Source organism: Rattus norvegicus, chromosome 3 (genome assembly GCF_036323735.1).
Source record: "Rattus norvegicus strain BN/NHsdMcwi chromosome 3, GRCr8, whole genome shotgun sequence".
In the NCBI taxonomy this organism is placed as follows: Eukaryota; Metazoa; Chordata; class Mammalia; order Rodentia; family Muridae; genus Rattus; species Rattus norvegicus.
In genome coordinates, this window is record NC_086021.1 from 157,689,353 (window position 1) to 157,709,576 (window position 20,224).

The window sequence follows — 20,224 nt, forward strand, 5'->3', positions numbered from 1 at the left end:
CTGGGCCACATCTTCCCATTCCATACATCCCCATCACCTCTCTATTTCCCCTGTTTCTTATCCTCCCAAAGTTCCAGATTATCTCTTCACCCTAGCTTTCTCCACAAATGTTATTCTTCATTCTTTTAACTTTAGTTGTTTGGTCCTCTTGCTTCACCAAGTTTATCCTCTTCTCTGGCTTCCACATTCCTTCAAGATCTAACCTGAGGGGGTTGGGGATTTAGCTCAGTGGTAGAGCACTTGCCTAGCAAACAAAAGACCCTGGGATTGATCCCCAGTTCAGAAAAAAAAGAGCAAGATCTAACCTGAATACTTTGTGGTCCAGAAACTCATTGGCTTTGAGATCCTGACAGAACAGTATCATCCAAGCTCAAATTAAAAAAGTACTCATGGAAGGGTTTTATTTCAGGAGTTATAGTCTCATTCAGTAATGCCCTCATCTGAGACAAAACTTCTGAAACAAAGTGTGATTTATCAAAATGTAAGTGGATTTTTTGTCCACATCCCATTAGCAGCAGTCATTACATTTATTATAGGAAGCTTCCTGAAGGTAGCTTTCTGGCTTACACTCTTTGTTCAGAGGGCCAGGACAGGAAATAACCATTTGTCACATATCTTGTGTCTGTTTAACTAAAGAGGAATTAGATACATAGAGAAAATGGCCACAGGGCTGGAGTCATATCTCAGAGGTCAAAAATCTTAATGTTCTTCCTGAAATCAGCATATAATTACTGATAATCCAGATATAGTAGAAAAAGTTTAATAACCCGCTAAATGGAAGCAGTGCTTCTGGGCTCTCAGGTTACTTTACTCACACACACTCATACACACACACACACACACACACACACACACACACACAACACACACATACACACCCATACAAACACACACACACACACACACACACACACAGAGAGAGAGAGAGAGAGAGAGAGAGAGAGAGAGAAAGAGAGAGAGAGAGAGAGAGCGAAAGCTACATGCGTGCATGCACACAGAAAAGCACAGGCACAATTGTGTATAACTACAAGGAATAGATATTAACATTTCTTAACAAAAATAATATTCAAACTGGGTTTCTTTGTTATGTATATCACATGAGTAGAAAGGCCCTTATATGTTAACCTAGTAAAATAATGCATGATTACTAAATTTCCTGATATTTTTATGGTCATATTATTTTAACTTTATTTCAGTCCCATTACATATGGCAGACCCATAAGATTTACAAGTTGAAATCAAGTGTACTGGCCAATATGATGTACTTTTTTGGTATTTTTTCAGTTACTTTTGGTCGGCTAACAGGAATAAAGTCAAAATCTGTTCAGTCTAAAATGCAAAACATGTCCTGATGACAATAAGGGACAGTTTTGTGAAACAATAATTGATAGTATCAATTATATTCTCATGTTTTACCCATTCTTTGGGCATATTTCATGTAGTCCTATACCTACATTAAAATATTCAAAAGTGAAAGTCAGTGAGTTATATAAAACTCATTTTAAATATACTCTTATACTCCAAAATATATATTCAACATAAAAATTCTGTTAAGACTTCAAAATGAGTTATACTTCTCTTGGAGTTTCTCAGCTGTTTGTTGTTCTTTAAATTCCTATGATCATTTCTTCTTTGAGTAACCAGGCTTCATTCTTAATTGTCAATTACAGTGTATTTAAAATGTATCCAGACCTCTTATGTGATATAAATTTGATTAAGGGTCATAGTCATTGCTCTTCTTCAACCTGATGTCTCAATCCACTTCATGCTCTTTCATTGCTTTATCTGAATTCTTCAACAGGTTGATTTCATGCTGCAGTGTTTGGAATTATTTAATATAGAGAACTTTAGATCCTTTGCTTGTTTGCCATGAAATAATCGTTTTTCTTCTTATTCAGGGTCATCTTCTACTAATTCCACTACTACTTATTCTTCTTGTAATTCTTCTTCTACTTCTTCTTCTACTTCTTCCTCCTCCTCCTCTTGCTCCTTCTTGTCCTCGTCCTCGTCCTTGTCTCCTCCTCCTTCTCCTCTTCTTCTTCTTCTTCTTCTTCTTCTTCTTCTTCTTCTTCTTCTTCTTCTTCTTCTTCTTCTTCTTCTTCTTCTTCTTCTTCTTCTTCTTCTTCTTCTTCTTCTTCTTCTTCTTCTCCTAATACTCCCTCTTCTTCTCTCTCTTCCTCGCCGCCTACTCCTACTTCTTCTTTTCTTCCTCCTTCTTTTCCTCCTCTCTCTCCTCCTACTCCTGTTCTCCTCTTCCTCAGCCTCCTCCTTCTGTTCCTCTTTGTCCTCGTCCTCGTCCTCGTCCTCGTCCTCGTCCTCGTCCTCCTCCTCCTCCTCCTCCTCCTCCTCCTCCTCCTCCTTCTGATGCTGCTGCTGATGCTGATGAAAACAATGACAATGATGACAACAATGACAGTATTTAGGTTTTAGGAGTTTTCTTTAAATTGTTTTTTTGTGTTCCTACACTTTTTACTTCTCATCGATATATGAAATGATGCTGAATTTAATCTGCTCTTTGCTGAAAGTAGTATCCTATGCATTATTTTCTCTCAAGATTTTATGGACTTTATGTAGGACAATAATATTCTCTTGAAATAGATTACAAAAACTTTTCTTGTCTTTTATTATATATACATATATATATATATATATCTGAATTAAGCTCTTCTTATTGTATTGGGCTATTAGTTGTGTCAACAATGCCCATTTTCTTCTGTTTTAAATAAGATTTTTGAAGATTTTATTGATGTGCTCTTGGATTCGGTTTGCCAGAATTTTATTGAGTATTTTTGCATCGACATTCATAAGGGAAATTGGTCTGAAGCTCTCTTTCTTTGTTGGGTCATTGTGTGGTTTAGGTATAAGAGTAATGTGGCTTCATAGAAGGAATTCGGTAGTGTTCCATCTGTTTCACTTTGTGGAATAGTTTGGATAGTATTGCTATGAGGTCTCCTATGAAGGTCTGATTTAATTCTGCACTAAACCCATCTGGACCTGGGCTCTTTTTGGTTGGGCGACTTTTATTGACTGCTTCTATTTCTTTAGGAGTTATAGGGTTGTTTCCATGTTCCTGATTTAACGTCGGTACCTGGTATCTGTCTAGAAAATGGTCCATTTCCTGCAGATTTTCAAGTTTTGTTGAATATAGGCTTTTGTAGTAGGATCTGATGAGTTTTTTTGAATTTCCACTCATTCTGTAGTTATGTTTCCCTTTTCATTTCTGATTTTGTGAATTTGGACACACACTCTGGGTCCTATCATTAGTCTGGATAAGGGTTTATCTATCTGGTTGATTTTCTCAAAGAAACAACTTTTGATTCTGTTGATTGTTTCTATGGTCCTTTTTGATTCTACTTGGTTGATTTCAGCTGTGAGTTTGATTATTTCTTGCCTTCTACTACTCCTGGGTGTATTTGCTTCTTTTTCTTCTAGAGCTTTTAGGTGTGCTGTCAAGCTGGTGACATATGTTCTCTCCTGTTTCTTTCTGCAGGCACTCAGAGGTATGAGTTTTTCTTTTAGCACAGCTTTCATTGTGTCTCATTGGTTTGGGTATGTAGTACCGTCATTTTCATTAAATTCTAAGATGTCTTTAATTTCTTTCTTTATTTCTTCCTTGACCAGGTTATCATTGAGTAGAGCATTGTTCAACTTGCATGTATATGTGGGCTTCCTTCCCTTATTGTTATTGAAAACCAGCTTTAGGCTGTGGTGTTTTGATAGGACACATGGGATTATTTCTATCTTTCTTTATCTGTGAGGCCTGTTTTATGACCTATTATATGGTCAATGTTGGAGAAAGTACCATGAGATGCTGAGAAGAATGTATATCCTTTTGCTTTAGGATAGAATGTTCTATAAAGATCTGTTAAGTCCATATGGTTCATCACTTCTCTTAGTCTGTCTACGTCTCTGTTTAATTTCTGTTTTCGTGATCTGTCCATTGATGAGAGTGGGGTGTTGAAATTTCCTACTATTATTGTGTGAGGTGCAATGTGTGCTTTGAGCTTTAGTAAGTTTTCTTTTACGTATGTAGGTGCCCTTGTATTTGGGGCATAGATATTTAGGATTGAGAGTTCACATCGGTGGATTTTATTCTTTGATGAATATGAAGTGTCCTCCCTTATCTTTTTTGATGACTTTTAGTTGAAAATTGATTTTATTCAATATTGAATGGCTACTCCAGCTTGTTTCTTCCAACCATTTGCTTGGAAAGTTTTTTTCCAGCCTTTCACTCTGAGGTAGTGTCTATCTTTTTCTCTGAGGTGTGTTTCCTGTAGGTAACAGAATGCAGCGTCTTCATTGCGAATCCAGTTTCTTAATCTATGTCTTTTTATTGGGGATTTGAGACCATTGATGTTGAGAGATATTAAGGAATAGTGATTAATGCTTCCTGTTATATTCATATTTGGATGTGAGGTTATGTTTGTGTGCTTTTCTTCTCTTGGTTTGTTGCCAAGAATATTAGTTTCTTGCTTTTTTTTTGGGTGTAGCTTGCTTCCTTATGTTGGGCTTTACCATTTATTTTCCTTTGTAGCGCTGGATTTGTGGAAAGATATTGCGTAAATTAGGTTTTGTCATGGAATATCTTGGTTTCTCCATCTATGTTAATTGAGAGTTTTGCTGCATACAGTAACCTGGGCTGGCATTTGTGTTCTCTGAGGGTCTGTATGACATCTTTCCAAGATCTTCTGGCTTTCATAGTCTCTGGCGAGAACTCTGGTGTGATTCTGATAGGTCTGCCTTTATATGTTACTTGACCTTTTTCCCTTATTGCTTTTAATATTCTTTCTTTATTTTGTGTGTATGGTGTTTTGACTATAATGTGACGGGAGGAGTTTCTTTTCTGGTCCAATTTATTTGGAGTTCTGTAGGTTTCTTGTATGCTTCTGGGCATCTCTTTCTTTAGGTTAGGGAAGTTTTCTTCTATGTATTTGTTGAATATATTTACTGGTCTTTTGATCTGGGAGTCTCCACTCTCTTCTCTACCTACTATCCTTAAGTTTTGTCTTCTAATTGAATCCTGGATTTCCTGTATGTTTTGGACCTGTAGCTTTTTCCATTATACATTATCTTTGACAGTTGTTTTGATGATTTCTATGGAATCTTCTGCTCCTGAGATTCTCTCTTCTATCTCTTGTATTCTGTTGGTGATGCTTGTATCTAAGGCTCCTTGTCTCTTCCTTTGGTTTTCTATATCCAGGGTTGTTTCCCTGTTTTCTTTCTTGATTGCTTCTATTTCCATTTTTAATTCCTTCAACTGTTGGATTGTGTTTTCCTGAAACTCTTTCAGGGATTTTTCTGATTCCTCTCTATAGGCTTCTACTTGTTTATTTTTGTTTTCCTGAGTTTCTCTAAGGGAGTTCTTCATGTCTTCCCTGAATTCCTCCAACATCATGATCAAATTAGATTTTAAATCGAGATCTTGCTTTTCTGGTGTGTTTGGATGTTCAGTGTTTGCTTTGGTGTGAGAATTGGGTTCGGATATTGCCATGTAGTCTTGGTTTCTGTTGCTTGGGTTCCTGCCCTTGCCTCTCGCCTTTCGATTATCTCTGGTGATACTTTGTTCTGCTATTTCTGACAGTGGCTAGACTTTCCTATAAGCCTGTGTGTCAGGAGTGCTGTAGACCTTTTTCCCATTTTCTTTCAGCCAGTTCTGGGAACAGAGTGTTCTGCTTTCGGGCGTGTAGTTTTTCCTGTCCACAGATCTTCAGCTGTTCCTCTGGGCCTGTGTCCTGAGTTCACCAGGCAGGTTACTTGGAGCACAAAGTTGGACTTACCTGTCGTCCTGAGGCTGAAGTTTGCTCGTGGGGTGTTGCTTATGTGCACTCCTCAAGTGCGGCAACGAGGAGGACCTGTGCCTTCCTTTCGGTATCTCCTGTGCATCAGGGTCCCAGATGGCGTTTGTTGTTTTCCTCTGGAGTCAGAAATGTGGGCAGAGTGTAGTGTCTCCTGGCTTCCAGGGATGTCTGACTCTCTGAAGGTTTAGCTCTCCCTCCCACGGGATCTGGGTGCAGAGAAGAGTTGATCCGGTCCCTTCAGGTTCTGGTGGTGTATCAGGTGCAGGGTACCTGCAGCTCCAGTGCCTCTATCTACCAATTAACAGAGGCTGTAGACTGTTTCCTCTTGGGCCAGGGATGTGGGCAGGGGTGGGCAGTAATAATGATCGCATTCCCTCTATAGTCTTAGGAGTGCCCACCTGTCGGGGCAGAGAGCTCTCTCTCACACAGGGTTGTATATATATCTTAGTAGGTATTGTCAACAGTGAGGACCCAGTTGAGCTCACTTGCATGCACTAGAGAGGAGGTTTCTCTGTATAGGCATATTAAAATTTATCTGATTGCAATATAGATTATTTAGCAATTCCAAATAATAAATATGTCCTCAGAATTCAGGAAGGTATCAGGTATTGTGTCAGACACTGTTCTCTTTTATGTGAAACAAAGACCACTAATTACCCTAATGTTGGTGCCTGAGCATAGGCTCAGATTTTGGAACCATTTGTTCTCTTGAATGAGGATGGATTTTGACATCTCAGAGAGTTAAGTTACTGATGGTGAGGGATGAGGAGGGTTTTGTTCTTTCCTAGTTATCAATGAGGGCCTGTTATGGAGTTTTCACCTTTCTTGGTCTATTTTTAGTTTTCCAACTTTGTTACCTTGAGTAGTTCTTATTTACATTTTGATTGTTATTCCCCTTCCCAGTTTCCAGGCCAACGTGCCCCTAAGTCCTTCCCCTCCCCTTCTGTAAGGGTGTTTCTTTCCCCATTCTCCCCTCATTAACACCTTCCCCAGAACAATCCAGTTCACTGGGGGTTCTGTCCTGGCAGAACCAAGGACTTCCCCTTCTACTGGTGCTCTTACTAGTCTATTCATTCCTACCTATGAGGATGGAGCCCAGGGTCAGTCCATGTATAGTCTTTGGGTAAGGGCTTACTCCTGGATGCTCATTTTGGTTGACATTGTTGTTCATATGGGGGCTAAAGCCCCTTCAAGTTCTTTTATACCTTTCTAAAATTCCTTCACCTGGGGTTACGGTCTCAGTTCAGGGGTTTGCTCCTTGCATTCATCTGTGTATTTGCTGTATTCTGGCTGTGACTCTCAGGAGAGATCAACATCCGGTTCCTGTTGGCCTTCACTTCTTTGCTTCGTCCATCTTATCTAATTAGCTTGCTGTATATGTAGGAGCCACATGTGGGGCATTTTCTGAATGGGTGTTCCCTCTGACTCTATTCTAATCTTTGCCTCCATATTCCCTACCAAGGGTATTCTTGTTCCCCTTTAAAAGATGGAGTGAATTATCCGCATATTGGTAATCTTTCTTGAGTTTCATGTGTTCTGGGCACCTAGGGTAATTCAAGCATTTGGGCTAATAGCCACTTATCCATGAGTGCATACCATGTGTGTTTTTCTGTGAATGGGTTACCACATTCAAGATGATATTTTCCAGTTCCATCCATTTGCCTATGAATTTCATAAAGTCATTGTTTTTGATAGCTGAGCATTGTGTAGATATACCACAATTTCTGTATCCATTCGTCTGTTGAAGGGCTTCTGGGTTCTTTCCAGGTCCTGGCTCTTAGAAATAAGGCTGCTATGAACATAGTGGAACACGTTTCTTTGTTATATGTTGGGGCATGTTTTGGGTATATACCCAAGAGTAGTATAGCTGGGTCCTTAGGTAATTCAATGTCCAATGTTCTGAGGATCCTCCAGACTGATTTCCAGAATGGTTGTACCAGTCTGGAATCCCACCAACAATGGATGAGTGTTCCTCTTTCTCCACCTCCTCGCCAGCATTTGCTATCACCCGAGTTTTTGATCTTAGCCATTCTCACTGGTGTGAGGTAAAATCTCATGGTTGTTTTGATTTGCATTTCCCTTATGACTAAAGATGATGAACTTTTCTTTAGATGTTTTCAGTCATTCGGTATTCTTCAGCTGTGAATTCTTTGTTTAGCTCTGAAACCCATCTTTTAATAGGGTCATTTGTCTCCCTGCGGTCTAACTTGTTGACATCTTTGTATATTTTGGATATAAAACCTCTATCAGTTGTAGGATTGGTAATGATCTTTTCCAAATCTGTTAGTTGTTATTTTTTCATAACAACAGTGTCCTTGGCCTTACAGATGCTTGCAGTTTTATGAGATCCCATTTGTCAATTCTTGACCTTAGAGCATAAGACATTGCTGTTTCGTTCAGGACACTTTCTCCAGTGCCCACTTGTTCGAGATGATTCCCCACTTTTTCTTCTATTAGTTTGCGTGTACCTGGTTTGAGGTGGACATCCTTGATACACTTGGAATTAAGCTTTGGATAAGCATGGATCGATCTGCATTCATCTACATGCTGAACTCCGGTTGAACCAGCTCCATTTCCTGAAAATTCTATCTTCTTTCCATTGGATACTTTTGGACCCTTTGTCAAAAATCAAGTGACCATAGTTGTGTGGGTTCATTTCTGGGTCTTCAATTCTATTCCACTGGTCTATCTCTCTGTCTCTGTACCAATACCATGCAGTTTCCACCACTATTGCTCTATAATACTGCTTGAGTTCAGGGAAAGTGATCCCCCCCCCAGAAGTCCTTTTACTGTTGAGGACAGTTTTAGCTATCCTGAGTTGTTTGTTATTCCAGATAAATTTGCACATTTTTTTGTCTAACTCTCTGAATGATTGGATTGGTATTTTGATGGGGATTGTATTGAATCTGTAGATCGCTTTGGGTAAAATGGCCATTTCTATTATATTAATCCTGCCAATCCATGGGCATGGGAGATCTTTCCATCTTCTGAGGTCTTCTTCAATTTCTTTCTTCAGAGGCTTGACGTTCTTATCACATAGATCTTTCACTTCCTTGGTTAAAGTCACATCGAGGTCTTTTATAATATTTGGAACTATAATGAAGGGTGCCGTGTCCCTAATTTCTTTCTCGGCTTGTTTCTCTTTTGTGTAGAGGAAGTCTCCTAACTTATTTGAATTTATTTTATACCAGACACTTTGCTGAAGGTGTTTATCAGGTTTAGAGGTCCTGTAATGGAACTTTGGGATCACTTATCGTATCATCTGCAAATAGTGATATTTTGACTTCTTCTTTTCCAACCTGTTTTAATTTGATCTCCATTTGTTGTTTGATTGCTCTGTCTATAACTTCAGGAACTATATTGAGTAAGTAGGGAGTTAGTGGGCAGCCTTGTCTAGTCCCTGATTTTAGTGGGATTGCTTCAATTTTCTGTCCATTTAATTTAATGTTAGCTACTGGTTTGCTGTATATGGCTTTTTGTTTAGGTATGGGCCTTGAATTCCTATTCTTTCCAGGCCTCTTATCATGAAGGGTGTTGAATTTTGTCGAATGTTTCTCAGCATTGAATAAAATGATCATGTTGTTTCTTTCTTTCAGTTTGTTTATATAATGGATTATGTTGATGGTTTTCCATATATTAAACCATCCCTGCATGCCTGGGATGAATCCTACTTGATCATGGTGGACGATTGTTTTTAGATGCTCTTGGATTCTGTTTGCCAGAATTTTTTTTTGATTCTTATTGCATCAATATTCATAAGAGAAATTGGTCTGAAGTTCTATTTCTTTGTTGGGTCTTTGTGTGGTTTATGTTTAAGAGTAATTGTGGCTTTATACAAGGAATTAAGTAGCACTCTGTCTGTTTTAATTTTGCGGAATAGTTTGGAAAGTCTCAGTAGAGGTCTTGTTTGAAGGCCTGATAGAATTCTGCACTGAACCCATCTGCAATTGGGCTCTTTTTGGTTGGGAGGCTTTTAATGACTGTTTCTATTTTTTTAGGAGTTATGGGGTTGTTTAAATGGTTATCTTTCCATGATTTAACTTAGGTAGCTGGTATCTGTCTAGGAAATTGTCCATTTCCTGCAGATTTTCAAGTTTTGTTGAATATAGGCTTTGTAGTAGTATCTGATGATTTTTTTGATTTTCCTCTCATTCTGTAGTTATGTCTCCCTTTTCATTTCTGATTTTGTTAATTTGGACACACTCTCTGTGTCCTCTCTTTAGTCTGGGTAAGGGTTTATCTATCTTATTGCTTTTCTCAAAGAAACAACTTTTGGTTCTGTTGATTCTTTTTATTGTCCTTTTTGTTTCTACTTGGTTGATTTAACCTCTGAGATTGATTATTTCTTGCCTTCTACTCCTCCTGGGTGTATTTGTTTCTTTTTGTTCTAGAGCTTTTAGGTGTGCTGTCAAGCTGGTGACATATGCTCTCTCCTGTTTCTTTCTGCAGGCACTCAGAGGTTTGAATTTTCCTTTTAGCACAACTTTCACTCTGTCACATAAGTTTGTGTATGTTGTACGTTCATTTTCATTAAATTCTAAGAAGTCTTTAATTTCTTTTTTTATTTCTTCCTTGACCAGGTTATCATTGTGTAGAGCATTGTTCAACTTCCATGTATATGTATGCTTTCTTCCTGTATTGTTTTTGAAGACCAGCTTTAACCCATGGTGGTCTGATAGGACTCATGGGATTATTTCTGTCTTTCTGAATCTGTTGAGGGCTGTTTTATGACAAATTATATGGTCAATTTTGGAGAAAGTACCATGAGGCTGAGAAGAATGTATATCCTTTTGCATTAGGATAGAATGTTCTTTAAATATCTGTTAAGTCCATTCTGTTCATAACTTCTCTTAATCTGTCTACATCTCTGTTTAATTTCATTTTCCATGATCTGTCCATTGATGAGAGTGGGTTTTTGAAAACTCCTCCTATCATTGTGTGAGGTGCAATGTGTTCTTTGAACTTTAGCAAGATTTCTATAATGTATGTAGTTGCCCTTTTATTTGGAGCATAGATAGGATTGAGAGTCCACTTTGGTGGATTTTTTGTTTCATGAATATAAATTGTCCTACCTTATCTTTTTTGATAACTTTTATTGAAAATCGATTTTATTCGATATTTGAATGGCTACTCCGGCTTGCTTCTTCTGCCCATTTGCTTGGAAAGTTGTTTTTCAGCCTTTCACTCTGAGTTAGTGGCTGTCTTTTTCTCTGAAATGTTTTTCCTGTAGTCAGTGTCCTCGTTGGGTATCCTGTTTGTTACTCTACGTCTTTTTATTGTGGAGTTGAGACCATTGATGTTGAGAGATAACAAGGAAAAGTGATTATTTCTTCCAGTTATATTCATATTTGGATGTGAGATTATGTTTGAGTGCTTTTCTTTTCTTTGTTTTGTTGCTGAGATGATTAGTTTCTTGCTTTTTCTAGGTTATAGCTTGCCTCCTTCTGTTGGGTTTTCCCCTTTATTATCCTTTGCTGGATTTGGAGAAAGATAGTGTGTAAATTTAGTTTTGTCATGGAATATCTTGGTTTCTCCATCTATGTTAATTGAGAGTTTTGCTAGATACAGTACCCTGGCCTGGCATTCATTTAAATCGCACTTTGGAAACGCCAATTTCATATTGTGAGGACTAATTTGTGATAGAATATAACTTCAGTGTTTACCCTGCACGTAATTTCTAATGCTACACCAGAGCAGACAAGGACTATGATCATCCTATCATTTCTCTCTTTCAACAAGTTACATCAAAGGTGAATACATGTATAAATACAGGTAGTTTTATGCCCGACCCTTTTTGGAGTCTGGGTGGAGATTTACTAATGAATATTACTCATAGAGCAATGTACACAAAGAAGAAAACACCTTCTATCTCTTTTTAATATATAGAAAGCTTTTTCTGACAGAACCCATCCTACGTGCTCCAAACTAAAGACAATAACCAATTAACAAACTGAGAACTCCAAACCATGTCTCCATGCTAGAGACTATCCTCATTGTGCGATCCCATGACTCCATTCTTGGTCCTTATATGACTCACAATGGTGCCCGGATGCCACAAAAACTGGGACCAAAGTGTCCTGGAATTTTGAAGGCCTGAAGCCCCTCAAACAAGGGAAAGCTAAATGTCCAATTTCAGATGACATTTTCCTGCCATAGAAATCATGACCTATTGCTTCACAGCAGCTCAATATATACCGTGTGGCAGACCCTGAAAATGAAGTCCAGCATGTCCTGTGTATTTCACTGCCATTGTGACATGCACAGGGACTAAGCCAAAGCACTTATGGAAGCGTACATGAGGACTGCCTCGCTGCTAGGAGCCACTTCGTCAGAAAAATTAATCTTTTACTCACTTCACTTTCTTTATCATCTCAACATTTTGGAAAATATCAGTGTTATAAGACCTTTATTTGCTCTACACATGTGGATGTGACCCTCATTTGGATCTTTCCTATTTAATAAAGTTAGAGACTCTGAGGCTGCAGTCACACAAAAATAGCTCTTGAACATTTTATTGAGCAAGAAAAGGACAAGCAAATGTGGGCATTTTCAGAAAAAAAGATAAAGGGAAAGATACTTGGGCGCTATATTCTCAGCAGTCTAATCAACTGCAGATGTTGGTACTGGTAAGCATTCATAAAGGATATGTCATCCACTGGATTGATGAGGCAATGGCAGAGACATCTGCACCCTGCACTGCCCCACTTGACATTAAGTTATATATTGTGACAGCTGGAGCTTATCAAGGCCATATCATTTTCCCAGGGGGCGTCATATACCTCAAAAGAGCAGAATTCATGCTAGAAAAGTAAACAAAGAAGGTTGATTAGTGCTTAGTAATGGTAGGATGAAATTTGATACTAGAACTGTTTGAGAAAAATTGGCTGGTGAATGAAAAACCAACCTCTCCCAAGTATACGGCACTCAGCCTTCTTAAGAAGTGCCTGGTGATAGACAGCATAATGATGTCCATCTACCATATGACAAGTGTCTACCGTTAAGGGTCACAAGCATTCCCTACTTTTTTTCTTGTCAAAGCATCCCCTTAAGGATAATTCTATGACTCCTTCAATCATCTCAGAAGGTTACATTCTCTACACAGGACCCTCTCACTTCCAGACAGGGTACATCCTAGGATATGGGAAATAGAAATTTCTGAAAGCTTCATAGTAGGGAAATTGGCAGGAAGTATTGCCAATGTACTCAAATGCCCTGTATCTCCAAAGCACAACTCCCAAGGCTTAAGCCAGAATTGTGTGTTAAGACAGCACCAATGGGCTGATTTTCATTGAGAGAAATGTGGACAGAAGCTTTGTTGGAAGTGTAAACATCTCTTCACAACAATGGAAACTATTACTACCCCCTCCATTTTAACTAAGCCACACTACAGTGATCTCGGAGCACATAATTCACATTTTAACATACTTGGAAACTCAAATTATTTATATGTACAGATACCTGTTCCCCCTGTGCTGTTTATACTGTCAATACTTCCTAGATGTATTCTTAACTAAGTACACTACATTTACACACACCACACACACACACACACACACACACACACATATATATATATATTATCTTTATCACCTATGTATCTTTGAACTTTTGACTAAGAAAATTCCAGACACTTTGAACAACACACACACACACACAGACACACACACAAACACACACACACACACACACACACACACACACACACAAACACGTTTTCTCCTCTATTTGCAAATACTTCCTTGTGAATATATATCATCCCAAATGCACTTTCCCTAAATCACAAGGTTGTACATACATCTTCTTTCACAAAATTGTTATAGCCTTACCTCCTGCTGACCAGCCTGGTCCTTGGCAGAACAGTTGGTCAAGTCAGCCTGGGTCTTCAAACAGTTTGTTTTGACTAGGATGACATCAAAGAAAAATTTGGTTCCACCCACCACCTAAGGATAAATTAGAGATTCACTTTTACATTGAAATGAACTTCATATGAGCTCCTTTAAATTCCAGTAAGTGAATCAGAACACAGAGAGAAGAGTGTTTCTAATACTTTGGAAAATTATGTGGCTCAGAGGAACCAGCAGGTAAGGGTGCAATATCACCCCATGAGAACAACAATGTCTACCAATTAGAGTTTCCAGAGAATAAACCAAAAATCTATAAATGGATTCACCTATACCACCAATAATATATGTAGCAGAGGCTGTTCTTGCTGGGCAACAATGGAAGGAGAAGCCCTTGTTCGTGCCAAGGTTTGACCCCCAGTGTAATGGATTGTCAGGGAGAGAGACAAGTGAGTGTGAATGGGGCGGGGAACAGCCTTATAGAAGAAGGGGAAGAGGTGGAGATAGGTGTCTTATGGACAGGAAACTGGGAAAGGGAAAATATTTTAAATGTAAATAAATAACTAAAATATTATTGAAAAAGGAAATAACTCCAATAAAAAAAAGAAAAAAAATGAGCACTGATTGCTCTTCCAGAGGTTCTGATTTCAATTCCCAACAACCACAGGGTAGCAGACATCCATCAGTAACTGATCATGTGCCCTTTACTGGTGAGTGTGAAGGTAGCAATAGTATACTCATGTAAATAAAATAAATACATCTTTAAAAAATTGTATCCATCAATTCAAGGCTGATCAGAGGACCAGTGATATCTGGAGGCTAAACTACAGGATTAACTTGAGACTAGCCAGAGAAGAAGAAGTAGGTTTGTTCCAGTGAGTGGTGTCTGGGCACTCACTGAATCATTGTGAGAGGAAGAAATCCATTCTTTCCTTTTATTCCAACTCTTCCCGGCATGGACATAAAGACATGGGGTGCTTCACTTAAACAATGTCTCACGACAAAAGACATATACTTTTACACTGTCTTCCCTTAAAGTACAACTATTAATAGCTATGTGTTTGAGTGTTGAATTTTCATGTATGATTTTTATCATTTATTTAATTAGTTTGTATATTTTTCCCACATAGAATCCCTGAATCATCCAGACAGATTTCTAGAGAAGCAAATGTGGAAAGAAGGCAAAGTGTTAAGAACCACATGAACCCTTAAGTGAATCACATGCCTGATATACCATTAAGCTTCATATTAATTAAATGAGATTCATCTTCTCTATTCAGTGTCCAATGTTCTATGATTCTCTAGTAGTTGTCATAATATGCCTGCATAAAGATGTTTATGTAGATATTTTTAATTTAAAAGTCAGATTTTCATAGTTTCCAGTCCATTATGCATGAAAGAGTATCTAGAGAACCAAGAAATTAACAAAATATTGACCGAAAACCAAAAACTAGCATGGAAGAAAGGTTCAAGCGAACACATGAGGTGAGAGAAGTTGGTCTCAGTAACATTTTATTTAAGTATCCAGACCACTTAACTCTCATGACCACTCATTAATTTCATCATTTAAAGTTTCAATCATGGATAATGAGAGAGTTTTCAAGAGACTCAGGATCCACAATGATCTGCTGAAGGCAATTACATAATCCAATGGGAAATTTCCTTAATACTCACTTATCTAACTCTCATTAAAATTACGTTGGCAATCTAGAGGATCTCAATTTAGTTTCCTTTTATGAACTCTTGTAAAATAACTAAGGACTGAACAGGAAAATGTGAGTCCATATGAAAGTGCTGTAGACGGGAATAACTGGGTTATTCTTTATATCATTAATATTAAGGGCAAGAAGAATAGAGGTTTCTCCCTAGATGCATCATAACTCACTGGTGTGTTTGTACTTATACTAGTAACATCTACCATGTGCTTGGGAGATGGTTTCAGTTAGATTTTAGATTTCGAAGTTTTTTTTTTTAAATATGATGGACTGCTAATTATATATTCTCCTTGTTTGAATGTTGACCCTATGGCTTAACATCCACTAGTATGGGTTATTGACCCCTGATTATTCTTGCAACAATCTCTTTTCAGCCCTCTCCATTGTGCTATCTTCAAGTAGATTCCCCTATGTTCCTATACACAAGTATTGAGAAGGCAATCCAGACTATGATCAAAATATCAGAACAAGTGGAAGAGGAACAATTTTCTGAAGGCAATTCCTGGGACAGTCAAAGTTAATCATGAGAAAAAGAAGCTAAAGTCCTCAAGTGTAGTGGTACTCCTACTATAATGACTCATATAGGATCTAAGTCATCATTGTCTTTCAACCTGAAGACGCCAAAAGAAATAGTCTTTTGCCTATATACTTATTCTTTATGATAAATGAAAGCCTCTTTTACATTTCTGTATGGAAAATCATTGGGTTTTCATCATTCAAACAGATATATCATACTCAGTAATATCCTATTAGGGTACCAATCCCTTAATGCAGTGGAAAAATATAGGCTTATCACCATGATGGGTGCAAGTGTTTATACACACAGCTCTGCAAATCTTTGAGGAAAGGAAGTTCAGACAAAAGAAATTTGTGAGGTCCTAAAGCCATTCTGAGAGTGGCTAGTAATGGATCATGGGTACTGAGTGATTCTCTATATGAGAAATCTTTGTGCAAACAGTTTCTTCATTTATCTGTAAAATCTTTTAAAATGTATAAAAGATTGCATTTTTACATGATGGAAAAAATACAGAGTTTGCTAACAATACATGTAGATATTGTTAACCCAGATATGCATATCTTTGAGCTATTGGAGGAATCTGGATTAAAGACAATCAAATATAATAGTAAAAATATATGCTGGATTGAATTAGAGCCCCTGTGCTATAGTTGTAAAAGTTCTTATATTGTTTAATATCGTAAACAACGTATGAATTGTATAAAATACTAAAAATATCAAGAAGTAATTCTACTTGTGGTGAGAATATATTTTTGTGGTCACTTATTTATGTGTTTGCAATATTTATAGCCTTAAGAAGACTAACAATAATAAGATTTTCCCAGATCTGCTGAAGAGCCACTGTTCTTGTGTGTTGGAGAAGTTTAGCAAGAAACAGACATGCACACACTGGCATCATACTCTTACATTTCAAAGGAGTAAAACAAGTTATTGCAATTTGGGTAAACTAACCTACATGTACTTTCAGAGGACAGAACATATCTCATTAAAAGACATAATGAAGTACATAACATGTGAATATTGCCAATATGTTCAAGTCAACTCACCAGATACAAAGCAGACTGACTTAGAACCCGACAGCAATACGTTGGCGAGAATGCTAGATGGAGTAAACAGACATACCTGTCCCTCTATAATTCAGGCCTTCTCAATGAAGGACAACATACCTGCTTTTGGACATTCTTCACTTCCAACACACGGCTCAGGTACAAGTCACTGTTGTTTTCATTGTACTGGCTGACAGCAAAGTTCAGTGATTCTCTGGCCCCTTCGTCTTCCATGCTAGATTTCTCTATGCCACCCGGAATGTGACTCATCACAGGGTAAGTGCACAGGTTCAGAACTAGCATGAAGGTGGTCAGCAGAAACAGTCGAGCATGGAGCAAGTAGGCCATGTTCTTCTCGAAATGGATTTCGATCCAACGTTAGAAGAGGAACTGCAGTGAACCTGGATCAGGTAGTGGGTACAGACTTCAAATGCATTATCCTTTTATTCTCTGTTCTTAGTTTACATTAGCTCCTTTCCACTACCGTATGTTTTTTCACCTTTTCCCTCCTTTTACTATTTCTCCTTTTTACTATTTATTTTCTCTCTTGTGATTCTTCCTAAACGGTACCAGAACTTAATCCTCTTCTCTCTTATTCTGGGCCACATCTTCCCATTCCATACATCTCCATCACCTCTGTATTTCACCTATTTCTTATGCTCCGAAAGTTCCAGATTATCTCTTCACCCTAGCTTTCTCCACAAATCTTATTCTTCATTCTTTTAGGTTTAGTTGGTTGGTTTTCTTGCTTCACCAAATTTATCACTCTTCTCTGGCTTCCACATTACTTAAAGATCTAACCTGAACACTTTGTGGTCCAGAAACTCATTGGCTTTCTGATCCTGACAGAACAGTATCATCCAAGCTCAAATTAAACAAGTATTCATGGAAAGTTTTTATTTCAAGAGTAATAGTCTCATTCAGTAATGCCCTCTTCTGAGACAAAACTTCTGAAACAACCTGTGATTTATAAAAATATAAGTGGATTTGTTTCCACATCCCATTAACAGCAGTCATTACATTTATTAGAGGAAGCTTCTTGAAGGTAGCTTTCTGGCTTACACTCTTTCGTCAGAGGGCCAGGACAGGAAATAACCATTTGTCACATATCTTGTGGCTGTTTAATTAGAGAGGAATTAGATACATAAGGAAAAGGGCCACATGGCTGGAGTCATATCTCAGAGGTCAAAAATCTTAATGTTCTTCCTGAAATCAGCATATAATTACTGATAATCCAGATATAGTAGAAAAAGTTTAATAACCTACTAAGTGGAATCAGTGCTTCTGGGCTCTCAGGTAATTTTACTCTCTCTCTCTCTCTCTCACACACACACACACACACACACACACACACTCACACACAATATACACACACACATACACACCCATGCAAACACACACACACACACACACACACACACACATAGAGAGGAAGAGAGAGAGAGAGAGAGAGAGAGAGAGAGAGAGAGAGAGAGAGAAAGCTGCATGCGTGCATCCACACAGAAAAGCACAGACACATTTGTGTTTAACTACAGGGAATAGATATTAACATTACTTAACAAAAATAAATTTTAAACTGGGTTTCTTTGTTATGTATATCACATGTGTAGAAAGGCCCTTATATGTTAACCTAGTAAAATAATGCATGATTACTAAATTTCCTGGTATTTTGATGGTCATATTATTTTAACTTTATTTCAGTCACATTACACATGGCAGACCCATAAGATTTACAAGTTGAAATCAAGTGTACTGGACAATATTATGCACTTTTTAGCTCTTTTTTCAGTTACTTTTGCTTGGCTAACAGGAATAAAGTCAACATCTGATCAGTCTAAAATGCAAAACATGTTCTGATGTTGATCAGGAAGAGTTTTATGAAAAAAAATGATAGTATCAATTATATTCTCATGTTTTACCCGTTCTTTGGTCATATTTCATGTAGTCCTATACCTACATTAAAATATTCAAAAGTAAAAGTCACTGAGTTACATAGAACTCATTTTAAATATACTCCTATACTCCAAAATATATATTCAAAATAAAAAATCTATTAAGATCTTCAAAATGAGTTATACTTCTCTTTGAGATTCACAGCTGTTTGATGTTCTTTAAATTCCTATGATCATTTCTTCTTTGAGTAACCAGGCTTCATGCTTAATTGTTAATTACATTGTATTTAAAATGTATCCTCACCTCTTATGTGATATAAATTCAACCTTTTGATATTATAAATAATGCTGTCCTGAGCATAGTGGAGCCCAGTAGTAGTATACCTGTATTCTCAGGTAGTACTATATCCAATTTTCTTAGGGGACAGCAGACTGTTTTACAGAGTGGTTTTATCATCTGGCAATCCCACCAATAATGGAGGAGTATTTCTCTTTCTCCACAGCCTTGCCAGGAACTCCCCTCAACTGAGTTTTTGAACTTATGCATTCATACTGGTATTTGGTGGAATCTCATGGTTGTTTTTATTTGAATTTCCCATAAAAGTATGGATGTTGAACAGTTCCTTAGGTACTTGTCAGTTATATGATATTCCTCAGCTGAGAATTCTTTTTTAGCTCTTGACCCAATTTTTTTCCTATTTTTTTTAATTTTTATTATATATTTCTTTACTTACATTTCAAAGGTTATTCCCCTTCCCAGTTCCCTGTCCACAAGCCTCCATTTCCTCCCCTCCCCCTACCCATACAGGTATTCCCCCTATACATACCCCATATTGCCCTCCCCTATATTCCCCTGCACTGGGGGGCCAACCTTGGCAAGACCAAGGGCTTTCCCTTCCACTGGTGCCCCAACCAGGCTATTCTCTGCTACATATTTTTAATAGGGTTGTGTATTCTCTGGAATGGAACTTTTTGAATGCTTAGAATATGTTGGATATTAGCCAATTATTGGATTCAGGATTGGTAAAGATATTTCCCAATATGATGGGTGCCATTTTGTACTGATGAAAGTGTCCTTTGCTTTTTAGAAGCTTTACAATATTATATATTCTCATATGTCAATTCTTGATTTTGGAGAATATGCCACTGGTCTTCTCTTCAGGAAAATTTCCCTGTGTCCAGGTGTTTGAGTCTCCTCTCCACTTATTCTTCTATTATGTTGAGTGTATCTGGTTTTCCGGAGAGGTCCTTGATCTACTTGGACTTTAGCTCTGTAAAGGGTGATATTTATAGTTCAATTTATATTCTTTTACAGGCTGACCTCCAGTTGAACCTGGGTCATTGGTGAAAATGTTATTTTTTCCACTGAATGGATTTAGCTCTTTTTTAAGAGATAAATTTAGAATGCATATATG

At 37.7% G+C, this 20,224-nt stretch overlaps 1 protein-coding gene across 1 annotated transcript; it reads right to left on the reverse strand.

Moving 5' to 3' along the window:
• Positions 1–12,514: 12,514 nt before the first annotated feature.
• LOC120101465 (cystatin-S-like) lies at positions 12,515–17,265 on the reverse strand. The gene is made up of 3 exons (XM_039106088.1): positions 17,038–17,265; positions 13,625–13,738; positions 12,515–12,598 (listed from the first exon to the last, which is right to left on the reverse strand). Exons 1-3 carry the CDS (start codon positions 17,263–17,265, stop codon positions 12,515–12,517), a joined length of 426 nt encoding a protein of 141 aa, XP_038962016.1.
• Between the last annotated feature and the right edge of the window lie 2,959 nt (positions 17,266–20,224).